This window comes from Vidua chalybeata, chromosome 1 (assembly GCF_026979565.1).
Source record: "Vidua chalybeata isolate OUT-0048 chromosome 1, bVidCha1 merged haplotype, whole genome shotgun sequence".
Taxonomy (NCBI): Eukaryota; Metazoa; Chordata; class Aves; order Passeriformes; family Viduidae; genus Vidua; species Vidua chalybeata.
In genome coordinates, this window is record NC_071530.1 from 43,536,672 (window position 1) to 43,555,187 (window position 18,516).

The 18,516-nt window shown below is 40.7% G+C and overlaps 1 protein-coding gene across 4 annotated transcripts in view; it reads left to right on the top strand.

Annotated features, from left to right (window-relative positions):
• The first annotated feature begins 1,156 nt into the window (after nucleotides 1–1,156).
• Nucleotides 1,157–18,516, top strand: part of DNAJC13 (DnaJ heat shock protein family (Hsp40) member C13) — a 58,307-nt gene continuing 40,947 nt past the window's right edge. For all 4 annotated transcript variants that reach the window (XR_008433356.1, XR_008433359.1, XM_053955404.1 and 1 more), the window contains exons 1-9: nucleotides 1,157–1,235; nucleotides 9,118–9,198; nucleotides 13,528–13,603; nucleotides 14,073–14,222; nucleotides 14,552–14,593; nucleotides 15,671–15,871; nucleotides 17,301–17,507; nucleotides 17,593–17,688; nucleotides 17,829–17,920. Coding sequence is in view for 2 of the 4 variants with exons in the window: in XM_053955404.1 (XP_053811379.1) it covers nucleotides 9,131–9,198; nucleotides 13,528–13,603; nucleotides 14,073–14,222; nucleotides 14,552–14,593; nucleotides 15,671–15,871; nucleotides 17,301–17,507; nucleotides 17,593–17,688; nucleotides 17,829–17,920 (932 nt within the window). In the remaining 2 variants the exon portion in view is untranslated. The remainder of the gene's footprint in view (nucleotides 1,236–9,117; nucleotides 9,199–13,527; nucleotides 13,604–14,072; nucleotides 14,223–14,551; nucleotides 14,594–15,670; nucleotides 15,872–17,300; nucleotides 17,508–17,592; nucleotides 17,689–17,828; nucleotides 17,921–18,516) is intronic.

Below are 18,516 nucleotides of genomic sequence, written 5' to 3' on the forward strand. Positions count from 1 at the left end.
GTTTATCACATAATCACAGAATATCCTCAGATGGAAGGAAACCACAAGGATCATCGACTCCAACTCCCAGCCCTGCACAGGACACCCCAAGAATCACTGAGTCAATGCTGAGAGCATTGTCCAAATGCTGCTTGAACTCTGTCAGGCTTGGCGCTGTGACCACTGCCCTGGGGAGCCTGTTCCAGCCCCCAGCCACCTGTGGGTAAGAATCTTTCCCCTGATATCCATCCTGAACCTCCTCTGACTCAGCTTCATGCTGTTTCTTAGAGTCTATATGATGATGAAAAGGATATTAAAGGATATTAAAAGAATTTAATACCTGTGGTTTTGGTATTTTTTTGCCAAGATATTTCGTTTCACTTACAGTTTTTTCCTCATTTTTCTCTCTTCATCTGCATACTTTAATGACACTGTTTTAAGGGAAAGGCCATAGTATTCTAATGCAAGTAATATTTAAAAATATTCAAAGTATTTATGTCAATCAGTAGGCATTTTAAGGAGCTTGTGTTATAACGCTGCCGTAGTTTGCAACAGTTTTGGGAAACCTTATATCTGGTGCAGAATATGGGGAAGTTGATGGGGAGCTCAAGAGTCCCGTAACAAATCTGGAGGGTGGTTAGCCAACCACATAAATCAGTGATTCAGTTTCCGCAGCCTTAATGTGGCATTTTAACATCGCTTTGAAAGTCACGTAAGTAATGAGCATAATTAAACAGCGAGCTCCGGCTTTTTAACTGTTCAACGCGCCTTTCACGGCCTGGAGACGCTCGGGCAGGAGCGCACCGGTCACTGACACTCCTGAGGCGACGCGCATGGGGAGCGCGGCGGCGACTTTGCACCCCGGCGGCGCGGCGCCTGCGCAGGGAGCCATGCCGGTTCCCGGCAGAACAAGGCAGGGCAGGGCAAGGGGCGAGGGTAGGAAGGAAGGAGGGAGGGAGGGAGGGAGGGAGTGCGGCGGGAAGGGGGAGGCAGCGCGGAGCACATCAGGTGACCGTGTCCCATGACGGCCCCGGGCCGCACGGCGGCTGCGCCGAGGGGGCGGTCTCGCTGCCCGAGCTAAGATGGCGGCCTCCAGCGCCAGGCTCTGAGGCAGCGGGAGCGGTGTAGCGGCTGCCGCCCGCCCGGCCGGCCGGAGGGTGAGGGGTGAGAGCTCCGCTCAGTGCCCCTTTGCCCTTATCGCCGGGAAAGCTCATTGCTGGTGGGGCAGGTCCGGGCAGCGCGGGCTCCCCGGCCAGGTAAATCCCAGCGGCGGGGGAGGTGAGGGGGCGGTGGCAGCCCCCGCCTCCTTCCACGGTCCCGGGCGCTGCTCCGGGCCGGCGGCAACCCCCGCCTCCTTCCACAGTTTCGGGCGCTGCTCGGGGCCGGGTTGGCGGGCGGGGGGCGCGCCCGGCCCGCGGGGCTGTGCGGGGAGCGGGGTCGGCGCTGGGGCAGCGCTCGCTCTGCCGCCCGGGGGCTGATGCTGCCGCCGGCACAGCCCCGCTCCTGCCCCAGCCCTGAGGGGCCTGGGGCTGTGAGCCGGCGTCCCTCGTCCCCAGCGTGGTACCTGTCACCAGCCGCTCGCAGCCCTTCGCTTCCTCTATCTGAGCAGAGGAGAGGGCTGGGGTTGTTCTCCAGCCTTAGCCCGCCCGGTGCTTCGCTCGGCATGCCCCGCACCTGATGCGGCTTCTGTAGCCTGCGGGCAGAATTTGTCCTCTTTCTTAGAAGAGTATTGACGTGTCCATTAAGAAAAGACACGTTATTTTCCTCCTCCTGCTCTCAGATCAAAATATACGCGTCAGGAGATGCTTTGGGAAATAATTTATGAAGGGTGGGAGAGATGTGGCAGAGATATGCTCTCACAGAGATGAAATTTTATTTCTTTTTTGAGTGCTAACTGTATGCCTGAAGAGCATGAGCAGAACTAGATGTACTTTTCAGAAAATCTACCCTTAATGCTCTTATTTTGCCATGAGCATTTGGGTTTTTTCCATGCTTGCTTTTTGTTTTCTGAAAGTCAAAACAAGTAGTCATATTGGATGGTTTTCTGTCTGCTGTGAGCTGCCAGAAGTCTTTGGGATAGATTTTCCTGTCGAGTGATGTGAAGCTTGTGCTTTCATAGCTGTGCCTCTACTGAGGGCTGAGTTCTGAGCCATGAAAATGTTGTCTTAGCACTTCAGTTTGGGAGGGAGAGGTCTTTTTTCTCTTTTCGGCTTGGTGCTCAAGCTCAGGGTGTGTTTGAGCATTCTGCTTGGGGGAGAACACAGGCCTAGAAGTTTATTCAGAGACTTCCTGTGAATGCACTTAATCTCTGCTGTGTAGCTGCTTTTGAAGTTAATGTAGTCTGAAATGTATTTTTCCTTTTTCTCCTGTGCTCTTTCACAAATATGATTTGTGATGATTGGAGTAGATACAATTGAGTAGATAACTGCTTTGTTTCATGTTACGTAGCGCCCGTTAGATAACACTGCATTTCAGAAAATATTCCTTGTTTTAGAATTTAAGTTCTCTGAAGCTGAAGACTTTTTTTGTTGATTACTAGATTTGTCTGCATAGGCTACTTGCATGTAGTGACATCTGTTGAAAAGGAGGAGGCTGTTGAAGGGACTACTAGTGACTTGAGTTTCATTTTAGGATTGAGTTAGGAAGATACTTTACTAGCAGTCTGATTAATTAAATCGAAATAACAGGACCAGTATTACAGATGTGAAAATTATGCTTGGCTCTAGCCTGCTTCAATTCATAGATGTGCAGCTTGGTCTAATTCTAGCCTACTATAGGCAGCCAAGTGCCAGAACACTTCATTAGAAGTTACTGGTGCCTTTCTATTATTACTGACAGTTTTTTCCAGTTGCAGCAAATACCTGAGTGTTTGGAGACAGAGTTGCATTTCTGCCCCTGTGTGGTATAGACTTTCCAGAAACTTTAACCTGGTATTTTAGCCTTGTTGGAACACATTTTTTAAAAGATTTATTTTGTATGTATTGCTTGCTCCTCTGGGTGTCATGTGGCATTTTTCATAGTTTCCAAACACATACTTGTCCTGAGGGACTGAATCACTTTGTATTTCCAGATTTTAAGTGATAGGCTGAGGCTTGGTCTTTAAAGCCAGATCTGTTTTTTATAGTGTGGAGGTGACTTTGCTTTTGACTTGTTTGAAGCTCAGTAAGTGAAACTTACTGACTTAATAATTCTTCTGCTGGCATTCAACCGTATCTTGAAGTGTTAACCTTCAACTGCTTAGCTTCCTTATTTGCTTCCAAAATCTATTCTTGTGTCAAAAAAATTAACAACTCTCCTGCCTCACTAATAAAACAGAACATTATTCTGAAGAAATATGACAGGATTGCTAAACTATGACTGAAAGGAACGCTATTTTTTTTTTCTTCCTTCCCTTAGTGAGTATATACTTTTGTTCTGATACTCACCTGTCTAGCTGGTGAATCAGATTGGTTCACTGGTGAAGCAGAATGCTAATATTAATTTAAAAGAAAACCAGAATCTTCCACCCTTTTTCTTATCCTCAACACTGATCCTTAGTGATGGAGTGGGTCACCTGGAGGATGGACTCTAATGTTGTCACCATCATTTTTGGTAGTAGTAAGGCTGAAATTCTCAGCTTATTTCTGTCCTGAGCCACTGAAGGTGGGATTGCTGCTATCACTGAGGCAGGTTACATATAGCTTCTTTTAAGGATCTGGTGGATCTTATATCTTTCCCTTCTTACAAAAAGGATTGGGAGTTCCTACACTACAGATGAAACCTGTTTCTACAGCTAATTAGGTTGTAGTACTTTAGGAGAAGAGTACTGTTCAAGGAAGAGGAAAAATTAATGCCTGTTAGAAAAATTCTGTCTGAGGGCAAAACACTTCCACTTAGTGACCACAGCAATGAAAGAGGAGGCTGAAATGTAGACACCTAAAGCATTTCAGTGCAGGAAAACTCACTTATTTAAATAATGGTTTTAAAGCTACAGAGGTATAGATGACTGGAAGTCAGGCTCCAGACTTTTAAGGTAGCAGGCAGGTATGTAGAACCACAGAATAACAGAACCTTAGGAGTTTTTTTAGTGCTTTGCTCTCATTGCTTTCCAGTTGATTCCTTTTTTTATGCTCATAGTATGTCTTCTCTCTCTCAGAGAAGTCACACTTGAGCTTGCTATGAGTATCTGTCCCTGTGTAGTAAAGACTTTCCAGGAACTCTAAATAATATTCAGCTATGCTGGAATAAATTTTTAAAACAAAATCATAGTTTCTTATCTGCATTTCTCTTCCTCTTTTGCCCAAGAAACTTCAGTTTCTTATCAGCATTTATTTTACTCCTCCCTGCAGTGGAACAGAATAATAATTCTATGTGGGGCTCTGAATCCTACCTTTTTAAACCTTTGTTTAAGAAAGATATTGAGGCTTTGTAATAATAGAGAGATAATATAATCAGAAAAAAAACTCAACTTTGAACCCAAGTCCAAACTTCTAACTTTATTTAATAAATTGAAGGAAACTTACGTGTAATTACAGCTGTGCCTATTGCTTTGATGTCTGCAAGGTCACAGCTTTTCTTCTGACTCCACAAGTGCTGGTTTGAGCCTGACTTGTCTCAGTTTCCTGAAATAGATTGTTTTCCCAGATGGTAGTTTTGTCTCAAGAATGTGAAATCCTGGTAAAGTGGAAAGTGCATGCAAGTTGAATATAGATTGTGTAAAAGATCCCTTTCAACTCAAACTATTCTATGATACTGCGTAGCTTAACCTCTGAGGCAGGGGGAGTCCTGGAAGCAGTTCAGGCCCTTAGTTTAAAGGGTTGCTATTTCTGGTACATGAGGCACTCAAAAATGTGGTTTCAGCTCTTCCCCTAAAGCTGTTTCACTGCTATTTACAGTACTACAGGAACCAAATAGGAAAGTATTGTTGAACTTCAGTCCTGTGAAAAAGCTGATTAAAATATCCAGGGGATATTTTGGAGAGTGCTTTAGTTAGGCTCCCAAAAGAAGTTGCAAGTTGTAGATAATACTTTGCCTGCAGAATCCTTGGATTATTTCACTACAGTCTGTATTCAGCATGCCCACTCTCGACCCAGAAAATCATGTTTACAAACTGCTACTCTCAAAGTAGTTTTTGCCTCTGCTCCAGTGGAAATAGAGCAACTGGATGTTTCTCTAGTATCAAACCTTTGAAAACCATCAGTATGGGATATGCAATAGCTGTGCTAAGACATATTCAAAATAACCTTTGAAGTTGTGACTTCTCTACTCCTAGGTATCCCAGAACATTAAGGTGATTGCTCAAGTTAGTGCCTTTTTGTCCTGGATGCTCTTGTGAGTGAGATAACAAATTTCACTCAATTTTTGTGTTACGTCAGGCAACTTTTTAAAGGTCTATTGAATGCAGGAAGAAGAGGTAAAGGTAACAAGAATGTTGTCTTATTTTAGGAAATTAATATGTAACTAAGGCCACTATAGCTTACACTAGCAATATGGCTAAACTTGATAAATGGTAAAGCCTGATGTGTTCTGCAAAGTCAATGGTTATACTGTCTTAGGTGCTAAAATTACATTGCATCACAATGTGGATAGTACAAGAGGGATGCCACAAGGGTTCTGCTGGAATGAGTGAAGGAAGAGGAAATTCTTGTTTTTTTCTAAAGTATCTTTGTCTTTGGTATGACCTTTTTTTTTTTTCCCATGTTCTTACTGTGGAGTCAAAGATTACCAGTAAATAATTGCTGGGCTTTACCACAGCAGCTCAGAACACTAGGATATTGTTAGCTTTTTCTGTCTGTTAAACTGCTGGAAAATGTGTACAAGAATTAAATGTTACTAGACTTGGGCATATATTGCCCCTGTGGTAGTCCCCTCAGTGGGAGGGGTGATTGCAATCACTGTCTAGAAGCACAGTGAGTAAAGCATCAAAGCTAAATGATTTTAGTGGTGTTCATCTAAACAAAAAAGCACTCTGGTGAATTTGTCACTTGCATTTCAGGTACAAAACTTCAGTATCCTGATTCTAGTTAGATGTTGGTGTTAAAATTTCTGGAAGCTGCTGGTAGCTCATAAATGAATGTTTCTTAGTTCTGTATTATTAGGAGCAGATATTTGCAACCTTGAGAACGTCTTGCTTTAAATACACTAGAGCAAGTGGTGTTCACGTCTGGGAGTTCTAATAGAGCTGGTCAGAGGAGTCTGGTATTGGTGAAACTGGAATTACAGATAAGTAGACCTTTTAATCCTGTACTTAGTAGAGCTAGTCTTGTTATAAGCCTCTTATTTTATTTTTACTAATACTTTAGTCAATGTCAAGAAAATGGCTTTGAAAGAGAGGCATGAAGATTGAGTATATGGCATGTTGTTCTGAAAGATAACTTTAAAACAAAATCATTAGATCTAAAGTGTGCTACTGTACAGTAAGATCTGTGTAGTTTGGATAGAGCGTACTCTTTTGATTCTTATCCATGGTAATAATAATAATAGTTCTTAAACCAAGCAAAATGGAGAACTTCAGGAGTAATCATAGAATGCTTTGGGTTGGAAAGGACCTTGAAGATCATCTAGTTCCAACCTTGCTGCCATGGGCAGGAACACTTTTCACTTGACCAAGTTGCTCAAAGCCCCATCCAACCTGGCCTGGAGCACTTCCAGGGCTGGTATAATGGAGTGTCCAAAACTTCTCTGGGCAACCTGTTCCAGTGCCTCACCATCCTCACAATAAAGAATTTAATCCTAACATCTAACCGAACCCTCCCCTCTTTCACTTTAAAGCTGTCACTCTGTCCTGTCACTACATGCCCAGAGCCCCTCTCTGGCTTTCTTGTAGGTCCCATTAGGTACTGAAAGGCTGTGCTAAGCAGGCTGCCCTGGAGCTGCTTTTTCTCCAGGCTGCACAACCCCAGGTCTCAATATGTCTCCATAGAAGAGGTGCTCCAGCTCCCTCCCTGGCCACCTTTGTGGCTCTCCTCTAGATTGAGTCCAAAAGGTGTGGACCAGGCCCTTATGTTGGGAGCCCCAGGGCTGGACACAGTACTGCAGGTGGGGTCTCACAAGTGCAGAGCAGAAGAATTGCCTCCCTTAGCCTGCTGGCCAGTTTTCATTTGATGCAGCCCAGAGTGTGGTTCTGGGCTGTGAACACATGTTGCTGGGTTGTATCAAATTTCTCATTAACCAACACCCCCCAAATCCTCCTCAGGACTGCTTTCAAGCCATTTTCTACCAGGCTTGTGCTTGGGATGGCCCAGCCCAGCTGCAGGGTCTTGCATGTGGCCTTGTTGAACTTTGTGAAGTTGGCACAGACCCACCTCTCCCACCTGTCAGAGTCCCTTTAGATGTCATCCCTTCCCTCCTGCCTGTTGATTGCACCACACTGCATGTGTCATCAACAAACTTGCAGAGAGCCCACTGTCCATGTCCTTGACAAAGGTGTTAACACAGTGGCAGTCTCAGTCTTTACCCCTGAGGAATGCCACTTGTCACTATCTCCACTTTAACATTGAACCATTGACTGCAACTGCTTGAGTGCAACCCTCCAGATAATTCCCTATCCACTGAGTGGTCCATCTGTCAAATCTATGTTATTTCAGTTTAGGGGCAGGGATGTCAGGATGTCATTTGACAGTGTCAAATACACGGGTCCAGGTAGATGGTGTCAGCAATCAGTAGCAATAATGCTGTTGAATATCCTGTCCCTCATAAAACTTTGTTTCCAAAAACTGGCTTTAGAGAATTTAACTTGCCACAAGTCATTGGAATATTAACTCTGAAGATTTGACTCAAAGACTGAGTCATTGAAACACGTAAATACTGCTCTTCTCTCTTCCCAGAGGCAGTACTTCAAGTTTCCTTCAGTAGGTAGTGATGATTGTGCTGGCTCTTCACCCGAGGGAAGGAATTCTAGAGTTCATTTTTGAGCAGGTTATCCATTCTTCATACTTATGACTCCATAACTGCTACAGCCTTTGCTCAGAAAGAAAATAACCTGAAGTCATAGAGGGTTGAAATTAGCAATGAGCTAATGTTGCAGGTCATCCATCTTAAAATAAGAAATCTTCCTTTACCAAGTCAAGTAGAGTTAGCTGAATGTAAAAAGATAATGGGTTGTTATTTAACTTTCAGTGGGGTACTGATTGGGATTGTGTTGCTTGAGAGTTGCTTCAGGCAAGCTGTGTTCTTGCAGACCAGCATTAGTGTGTGATATTTTGGGGATGCCACTGTGCTAATGGTGTGAACCTGAAAGTAGTACCAGTTTTCAATCAGTTACGGGGAAGCCTGATTTACCACATTTGAAAATAAAGCTAATGCTTTATTGCTATAATGGAGAGTAACAACTTCACTTTTGTACTTAATCAGGGAATAGCTTAAGTTCCTTGTATATGCTTAAGTTCCTTGTATATGCTAAAACAGCATAGTGAAGTAAAAGGGAGATTAATTTCCTAACTACTCAACATGCATTTGTTTCAGGCATTGAAAATAGTAGTGTTTAGAAGCATTCCTTAGAACTTACCAGCTCCTAAAGCAATGATCTGCTCAAGCAATTGTGGGCAAGTTTCACTAAATTCCTCTGTGTGTGTGTTTAGGGAATAGATATTCACTCTGTGAAATAAGAATGTCAGGATGTTAGTGGTGAGATTGCTTAAACTTTTACAGCACAGGAATGATACTTAGTCAGCTCTTCAATCATAATGCTTAGCTAGTAAGTAAGTTTCTCAACCTCAAGTTCTGATTCAGACTGGAAAACAAACTGTTCTATGAATCCAGGTATCTCCTTACTGTTTATTTCAGAACTGCAGTAGGACTTCAGTTTAGTTGGAGTTACAGGTAGAGGCTACTCTAATTTTATATAATGTGATTTTTGAGAGTAAAGTATTTTGGAGATGACATAAAATATACTTGAATTTGAATGTACAAAGATGCAGTGAAAGATGGTAATATGGCAAATGTGGCATAACTTACTGGAACCTGGTACTGTTAAGGAATAGCTAGTGTAACAAATGCAGTGAAGAAACTAATAATTCTTGTGCAACTTGGTTCATGTATCATTTGATAAACATAAGTTTAAAAACAAAGTCTTTTTGTCTTGAAGCATATCGATGATTTGTGAACTTTGGTTTTAAATAAGAATCCTGAGTGCTAACAGGATGCCTCCTTTGTTTTCAGGTCTTGGCACAGAATGAATATAATTAGAGAAAACAGAGATCTTGCTTGTTTCTACACAACAAAACATTCATGGAGGGGAAAGTAAGTAGTTTGAAGTTTGTTCATTTTGGCTTTGTGTTTTTAAAGTTTTGTGTGACATTTTTTTCTCTCTGTTATTGGATTTAACTGCATAGTTTTAACTTAATCCAACTGATGAATGAAAATTGAACTAAAGGCTCCTGCTGCTCAGTGTCTGAACTGAATGTATCTTCACTAGAATAAGTTTGGATTTTAAACATTGTGGTTTAGCTTTCCTCTGCTTATGTTCCCACACTGCAGTGTAGCTCTCAAATGGACCACCTGACCTCATCAGCTTCTGAGTCTTTTCAACTTACTATACAAAACACTAAATTTAAGATGGAAATGTTTCTTCTCAGAACAGGTTCATGGAGGAGTAGTGTTTTATGTACTTTAATTGATGAGGATCACTAATCCACATATACACTTAAGAAGTTGTGTAACAGATTATCTGTTAAACTACTAACTGAGATAATTTGAAGAATTCTGCTAATAGAAATGAACCTGATCTTAATGGGGGTCTTGGATCTAAAAATGAATTTTTGGTGAATGCTTCTGTCTGCAAAAATTTGGGGATGTCTAATAAAATTATCCACTAAGTTATCATAACTGGTATCTGTTACACTGTCTGAAGTCAGCTGTTACCGGACTTTATTTGGCATTCTTACCCACTGTTCCTTTTCACATACATAGTATCTCTGTACAATAGGGTTTTTCCTTTCGATGCAGACATCAACATAACAAAGAGTGGGTTATCTGCACCTTGGGAACATGAGAACTGCTTGATTCTAATGGTTTTATGAAGAGATATTGTCCAAGTCTGTTATTTGACCAGTAAATTGAAACTGGTTGATTTTTTTGTCTGACACATTCATCCTATCAAAGACTGGGAATACTGAGAAGGAAAGGAGAATGGGCTTGCAAGGAGCAACAGTCCCAGATCTTTCACAGTTGTGCTTTGAAGAACCATGAGGTTGCTTCAGTGTCTAATCAAAGAGCTCCCTGTTTTTTTTGTCAGCAAAGATTAAAACTCTGGGTACTTCTGAGTCCAGACTAGACTGAGCAGCTCTCTGAGTGCAAAATCTTTCCTCTACCAAGTCAGAGTTTCGATTGACTTGACAGAAATTGTGTAATATTTAGTTTTTCTCAGTAGAATAGTATCTGGTACTTGTGTAAATTGAGTTTTTTGTGAATTATGATCCATGCATTTGGAATTGTGTGGGCATGGGTGAATAAACTACTTCCCTTAGTAACAATAAGATACTATATTGCAGAAGAATATTAGAGCAGTTTGTCCCTCCTAATCTTTCTGCTCCCCAACCAAAAATGTCTGGTCTCTTCCTCAGAATTTTCTGCAGCATATGTGCAAGTTTAGTGTGCATGTAATTTGAGCCAGTTGGTGAAATTTAAATACATAAACCTCAGATTTCTTCTTTTGCCCAACTCCTCTCATTAAAGAGCCTGAGGCAAGCTCTTGAAGTTATGATTTTGAACCTTGATGGTAATGTTCTGGTACACTTATAGAATTCTTATAGACCTTCAGGTTAAGTCTGAAGTCCAGAACAGATTTAGTTTAAAAATTCAGTTGGGTGCTTAATTCTTTTATAGTGAGGGAGAAAGAAGTATTTAGTAAGTAGTGCCTCTTGTTTGTTGCAGCAGCAACTTATTTGCAGCAGCTTATTTGGTTTTTAGTAATTTTCTATTTGAATTCTTTACTCCATTCAGTTCATAGTTATACATTCTCAGTATAATCTCTTTGTAACATTAAAAAACCCCAGTAACTTAATGTGTGGTGCTAAATGAGCCTGAATCATTTTGACTACTTGTAGAGTTAGTCACTTTGAATGTGACTAATGCTCTGTGTGTCCATAAAGTATTTTCCAGTAGTGCAAATGATGATGCTCCGGTGTTCTGTAGATCTGTAAAGTTAATGACGATTGGTTTTTTAGTTGGGTGTGGTGGTATGAAATTTATCTGCCAGGTTCATTGTGATTAAAAAGATCTCTCCAGTGCTTTGAAATAACTATGGAGTAGGCCATAGCCTTTTTATGGGGAAGAGGACATTTGCTTCAACTCTTCTCAAAACAGCCTGGGATTAGACAGTACTGCAGAGTAGTTCGAGAGATAATTAATAGTAAACTCTTCAAGTCCTGGAGGTATGAATACCTTTCTTAAATATTTATGGGTGAAGTTATGAACAAGAGTAGGCCACATGTAAGAGTTGACTTCTGAATCTCCTCTGTTCATGAAACAAGACTTGGTTCTTCTGAATTTACCTGGGGAGAGGAAACAAGGGAAATAGCAACTCAGCAAAACTGCTGTTCTGTCTTGTGTTCCTTGTCCTATCACATATTAAGAATGCTGGATAATAAATGCTTCTTGGATCTTGAAATGTAGGCTTGAGCATAAGGGGAGAAAAGGAAGAGGCTGTGATGTTTGCAAGCTGGTCTTTTGTTATGTATAATGCTTGCAAATCCTTACTCTGCCACAAAGCTCTGTGCAGCTCATAGTAGGCTAAGTAAGGAAACAAAACCTTGAGCAAGTAATAAAGAGCTTTATTACTTGTGACATGCTGTTCTAAAGAACTTAAACCTTATTTATAAATTGTATAAAAGGCAGAAAACCTACCTAAATTGTGCAACAAGAGGAGAGGGAACAGTTGGTTTCTTCTTATGAACTAAGAACTGGAGCATTCTTTAACAGGCTGAATATAGTGGAATTATTAGCAGCTAGAGTAGCTTCAAACATTCTGCTTCATTGCTTCATGACTTCCTTGACCTGCATCTTAAATAAGGAAATTTCAACTATGTGGGAAAACAAATAGGTTTTGCAAATATGTTAAACATCCTTAAGGCGGCAGATCAGTTCCATACAGATGTTCCTAAGCTTTGAAGAAAATAAGCACTTGTTTTATTTCCTAAGTAAACTCTGGGCTGGTAAAGGCTTCAACTCACACTGGTTTATTTTAATAATAATGGAAATTGGAAGGGTATTAAGTTTGATTGCCTGACTGTCAGATAGATGCTCTTGACCTTTCTGTTATAAGGGATATGTTAGAGCTGCTCTGAATATATTTGAAGCCCATGCAAAGTTTGACTTTCTACAGAAATGATGGCTTGTGCTGCAGAACTGTTAAGTGAGAGAGGAGAAAGGACTGCAGCGCAAGAATGCAGAGAAGGATGGAAGAAGTGACCTGCTGGTTCTTGATGCAGTCTAGCATGGCACAGATTCAGATTAATTAAGCATCTGGTTGCTAATATCTTTTCCAAGCAAACCCACAGTTTATCCAGAACTGAACCTTAAATTCCTACACTGAATCAGTTTTAATATGGACAACCAGCCAAAGTATTTTTATTTGGTTCAAGTTCAAGAAAGGCATCCATGTTCAGATGATGTTGCTTTAGTCAGAGAATATTTGCTGGTACTGGCTCTGGCTCAGGTTTGGCTTTAGTTTTTGGGCCGGATGGCTTCCAGATGGAAGCACCCTAGAACATGGTTTGGGCAAGTAATAAGGTATTATTAATTATCTACTGTTTCAATCTCTGCTTAGTTATGTTTTGCAACTTTCAGATTCAGAAGTATGTAAAGAGTCTTTTATTTGTTCAGGGTACATTTTGAAGATTATCTAGGAAATGATTATTCTAGGAAATGAAACCATGTTAAAGCTTTGATTTTGCATTTGATGCATCTGAATTCTGTAGCTTTAGCTCACTGCTGCTTGTGTCTGATCTATCTGAAACACAAGCAACTACCTGGCTATTCTTTAAGCCCTGTAACATTTAACGTATCTGTGATATCAATGTGCAATGACTGTAGCTTTGGTGATCTGAGTCTTTCTAGAGTTTGGTAGCTTTGGTTTCCCTCAAGATGAAGAAAATTAGGCTTGGCCATAGTAGTACTTTGACTTGGTACAGTATTGTGACCAGTTGTGTAAGTTGGATTTTGTGTTAAAACAGTTGGCTGAGACAGCTTCAGACAGATGCTTTAGGAATTGCAGGAATGGTTGGGTATTTTTTCCCCTACCTGTGTAGCCTTCTTAAAATTTATTCTGGTCTGATAGTACCTTTCAGTGCAAGTTCTATGAGTCTTTGATCCTGACTTAGCCACTAACTTAGGAAAAGGTATGCATAAATAAATCTATTTAATAATATTTAACTTGTAGGTCCCCTTTATGGATACATAGAACAGAGGAGCTTAACATATTATAACGGTAAACTGCAAGTAACAACAAAGAAAATTCCGTATCCATTTCCTAACAAAAACCTCTGTATATCATCTTGACATCATTTTTTGCAGTTCAGCACGAGTTTTCCTGTGACTTCTGCAGAAACTTAATGCTCTTTTGCATTCTAGATACAAACGAGTCTTTTCAGTTGGAACCCATGCCATCACCACATACAACCCCAACACGCTGGAAGTTACAAATCAGGTAACTGTCATTTTTGAAGTTGATTTTTGACTTATGTTCATTATCCAGAGTGAATAGTGGCATTCAGGCTTAAGAAACCATCTAGTCTGACAAGATCTTAGAAAAGCCAGAAGGTGTGGCAGCTGTGTACAAAAGCATGCATAAGAGAAGGTCTGTGTTGCCTTCGCTAACTCTACAAATACTCAGTAGGATTTTGTACTTTTTAGGCAATTTCTCTTTATTGGCCAACAAGTAGTAGTTTGGCTTTGCTGTGCTGTTCTGAAGGAACCAGGGTAAATTTGATCACTGCGAAGCTATGTCCCTGAAGGGAGTCAGGACACTTAGTTACTTTGCACAGTATCAAATAGGAAGCTCAAGCTCATGCTGTCACTTTGTTACAGGGTTATTATAGGTTCTAAGGGGTTTTGAAGGGGGGAGATGTAGCTTTAAAATTACTAACAGTAGAACCTAATTACTTTCAATTGTCTAGTGGCCTTATGGAGATATCTGTAGTATTTCTCCTGTTGGAAAAGGACAAGGAACAGAATTTAATCTCACTTTTCGCAAAGGGAGTGGGAAAAAATCTGAGACACTTAAGTTTTCCACAGAGCACAGAACAGAACTCCTTACAGAGGCACTGGTAAGATTTTTGTTTTCTTCAATCAAGCAGTAAGTACTTGGTTACCATTTGTGGTAGTGTATTATGCTTTCTTTCCCTGCATAAAAAGTAGGAAGACAAGTTTTTTGAGGTGTTATGTTAATGATCTTGATCTAGTGTCAGTTGGAGCAAGTACTGCATGATTTGTAAAGAGTGAATAAAGCTACAAATATTTAATATATTAAACTGCAGTAGAATGGTGAGGAGGCTTAATATGTGTCCCATAAAACAGAGTCTGCTTAAATGTAGACTTTCTGGATATATAAGTTGTCATATTTGCATTCATTGACTGTTAACTTTTTTAAAAACAGAGATTCAGGACAGACTTCTCAGAAGGAAAAATCACAGGACGGGTGAGTGTCTGGCTTACCTGCATCATGTGCGGTTTAAGGAAATGATCTAAAGACTCAGACTTACTTCTACTTTGGTCATGTGTTTTATGCTTGTGCTATATGTGCTACCTAAAATAGCTTTTGTGAATTTGGATCTGACGTCTTTGAGAAGAGAAAATGGAGTTTGTTCAAAAGCAATGGGTACCTCTTTACCAACAGAATATTTGAGCTCTCTTCGATTGGCCTGATCCTTGTACTTGTACATGGCCTATGAATGTTGAAATATAGGCTGTGCTATGTGGAGTTCTTATCTGGAGAGGAGAAAAACACTGATTCATTAGTCAATGTTTGCTTTACTTCCTAATTAAATATTTTCTGCATAACATCCTGAACATTTGATGCTTCATAGAAGGATTTCTATAGGTCAGATTACAGACAAGTTTGACATTTACTGAATTGTGGTAATACAGTAATAAGCAAAACAGTCTACAGAGCTAGACTATATATTTATCTTTTGGCCACAGAAAATAGCACTTCAGGTGCTTAAAGTTACTTCAAGTAATTTAAAGTATTGCATAGAATAAATCTTCAGTCATGAGCATAGTAACACTGCTGGAATGTGGGGATCCCCTTTGTCTTACCATAGTTTAGAGCAGGCCTCTGACTTTTGCAGGTTAAAGTAAGTTTGTATTTGTAATGGAATGTGACTGCAGGAAATGAAAAATTTTCACTATAGTGACAAACTTACCTTGACTTGATTTAAGTAGCTGTATAATAGCATTTGGCGTAAATGCTATTTCCTCATCTAACCACAGTGTTCAGAAGTCTGAGTAGACCACCTTCTGCAACAAGAGAACTTACTTTCTTTGGGAGTGGCTCTTTTGGGATTCTGTTCTTGCTTCAACATGCATTGTTTAAGCTGTGGCTTCCTTGTCAATTGACTGCTACAGCTGCTTTCCTTTGCTTCATAGTGTTCTTAATATAGATAAGAGCATTAAGGGAAATTAAATAATTTTTTAAACTTACTAGATAAGTAGAGAACTACTGTTGTGTAGTAAAGGAGTGTGCATAGATGTCTAAAAGTAGGTCTCCCTGCAGAGGTATAATTGCTATAAGCATCACTGGAGTGATACGAGGAAACCTGTGATTCTGGAAGTGACTCCTGGAGGTATTGACCAAATTGATCCTGCAACAAATAAGGTCCTGTGCTCCTATGACTACAGAAATATTGAAGGCTTTGTTGATATTACTGGCTATCAGGGAGGCTTCTGTATACTCTATGGAGGATTTAGTAGATTGGTGAGTATTAAATCAAAATATCTTGCTATAGTTCTTAGGATATTTATAGCTGCATATTTAATAATGAAGCTTCAAGAGAGTTGGAGCATACAAAGTATGTGCATCTTTGGGTCTCGGTTGTAGAGCCTCAAGGCTTGTGGACAGATCCTAAAAGGAAAGGAAATTAGTTAAAACATTTGAGAGGGTATTGATATGGGTTTGGTTACGGTTTTTGGTATGGGGGGGTTTGTGTGTGTGTATTGCATGTTTGAGAACTGGAAAGGATGAGATATCTAGGTAGTAAATATGAATGTAATGTAGATGTGGAATTTCCTGCCATTTCTCAAACTTACAGTAGTGTGTTGTTGTGGTGCATTTGGGGGGACCCTCCGGGGTGTCCCCGGGGGGCCCCCTAAGCTGTGAGCTCACTGGTAGCAGCAGGCGGGCAAGGAGATGCCACACGGCTTCTGAGGATGCTCATTAGATGAGGGTTTATTGGGGGGTCCTGCCCCCAGGAGGCAGCATGGTTTCTGAGGAGGAGGGAGCGGAAAGGGGAGAGAGGGGCTGAGAGAGCACCGAGTACTCTTCAGGAGAGCCAGCTAAGAGAGAGAGCCCCGTTCCCCCTGCCCCCGGCACACTTAACAGGCAGATTCAAAATGGGAATAAACCATACATTTTTGAGGGGTGAGACAGAGCATACCATTTAATTAAAATATAACACCACAGTGTGTTACTAATCTACCTAACTGATGTAGGGATTCAGTTTAGAAATAGATTGATCAGTGATGCCATTGCCTCTTTAGACCTGTGATCTGATTACTTGGCAGCTTTGCTTGGGAAATACTGCAGTGTAATGTTGGTTCTAAAATCATGACAGGGTTTCTGTTTACTGTACTTCAAACAGCTGAAAAAGATCTTTACATTATTAACCATAAATTAACTCCTAGGTATAGCTACCTCAGTCTCTACTAACAAAATAGGATTAGATGAGGGTTTCCATGTCTTTTGTATTGCAGCATGCTTTTCTCTGGCATAAAATTACCAATATATAATTGATCCTCTACAGCTGCCCTAACCTTGAAGATCACCAGTGGTAGCCCCAATTGCTTTCTCCGAGTCCTCACTCCTGCCAGGCTGTCAGGGTCTGTTGCCAAGGGTGGACAGGCAGGTCATGCAGACCATAACTTTAGTGGCACAGTACTGTGTAGCAGGGTATCCTTTAGGAAGAGCTGCTATAGATTTTCTTTTTAAAGGCAAATGTAAAGTTAATAGTGGGTCTCTTGTGTAATAAATACCTGTCTATACCATGCACTTAGCAAAGGCCAGTCCAGATGCTGTGAACATTCCCTACTGTTAGGTATATAGTGGAGGATTATTTATAGAACTGTGATTTTCTTCGGCTGTGCCATATTTTTCATCTGTTAATTTTTTTTCTTGACAAAATTTGCAGCACCTGTTTGCCTCTGAGCAGAGGGAGGAAATTATCAAGAGTGCAATAGAGCATGCTGGCAACTTCATAGGCATCTCTCTGCGGATAAGGAAAGAATCCCTAGAATTTGAGCAATACTTGAACCTTCGCTTTGGAAAGTACAGCAATGATGAATCTATAACATCTTTAGCAGAGTTTGTTGTTCAAAAAGTAACACCTAGGCACTTGGTAAGGCTGTCAGACTGAACATACTTGGTTCCTGTTAAGTACTAAGTATTCTCTTTCCTAGCTTGCCTCTCTCTTGTTTTACAAGGAACCTGTGAAAAGAGTACTAGCTCTTACAGAAGCTTGCTTAGTTGAGAGGGATCCAGCTACCTACAACATTGCAACTTTGAAACCTTTATGCGAGGTAAGGGGCATTCTTTCTCACTACCACTTCTTCAAATAAAGGCTCTAAAAGAGAGGAATTGATAGTATATATAAGCCTTAATTTGTAGAGTAGCTAAGTAACACTACTTCATGAATGTGACCCTTGTCCCTTATTTTCAGGTATTTGCAATAGTGTGTGACTGTGAAAACCCCCAGCTTTTCACCATTGAATTCATCAAAGGACAAATTCGAAAATACTCTTCAACAGAAAGGTAACTGGAGCTTCTGTGCATTACAGATTCAAATGGAAGTTGCTACTGTAGCGCTTGTAGTTCCTCAGCTTCTATAAACTCTGACCCTTGGAGGGGTAAACTTAAAGCCTTGCCGTTGTAGCAGTCTGCCACTTACAAATCAAGATTTGTTACAGGAACTAAATCTCTCCCATCTACCTTCATCCCAACTTTGAGCAAATCTCCCCAGAAGTTTTCTGATGAACATGAAAGGGTGTTGGACAGTTAGATACAGCCTGTTTCTCCTAAGCAATATAGTTCTGTGTATGCTGTACTTGGTTAGGTAGCATATCTGAAACAAGGGAAGAAAGCACAGTCTAAGCAGTATGGAAATGTGAAGGCTGTGAACCCTTTGAGCTCTCTGCTTGAGACAGTCTTAGTTGATTCTATTTAAAACAACCAACAGAACAGTCCCTGAGTGCACTTGCAGTTGTAATACAGTCTAATCCTGCTAAGTGAGGTTTTGCAGAAAGCACAGAGATGAATTGGCTAACAACATGTGTCACTCATTAACAGATAATCTAGAACTGATCCCATTAGTGAAAGGCTGCAGCTGGCTATACTGGGTGTAAGTCAGC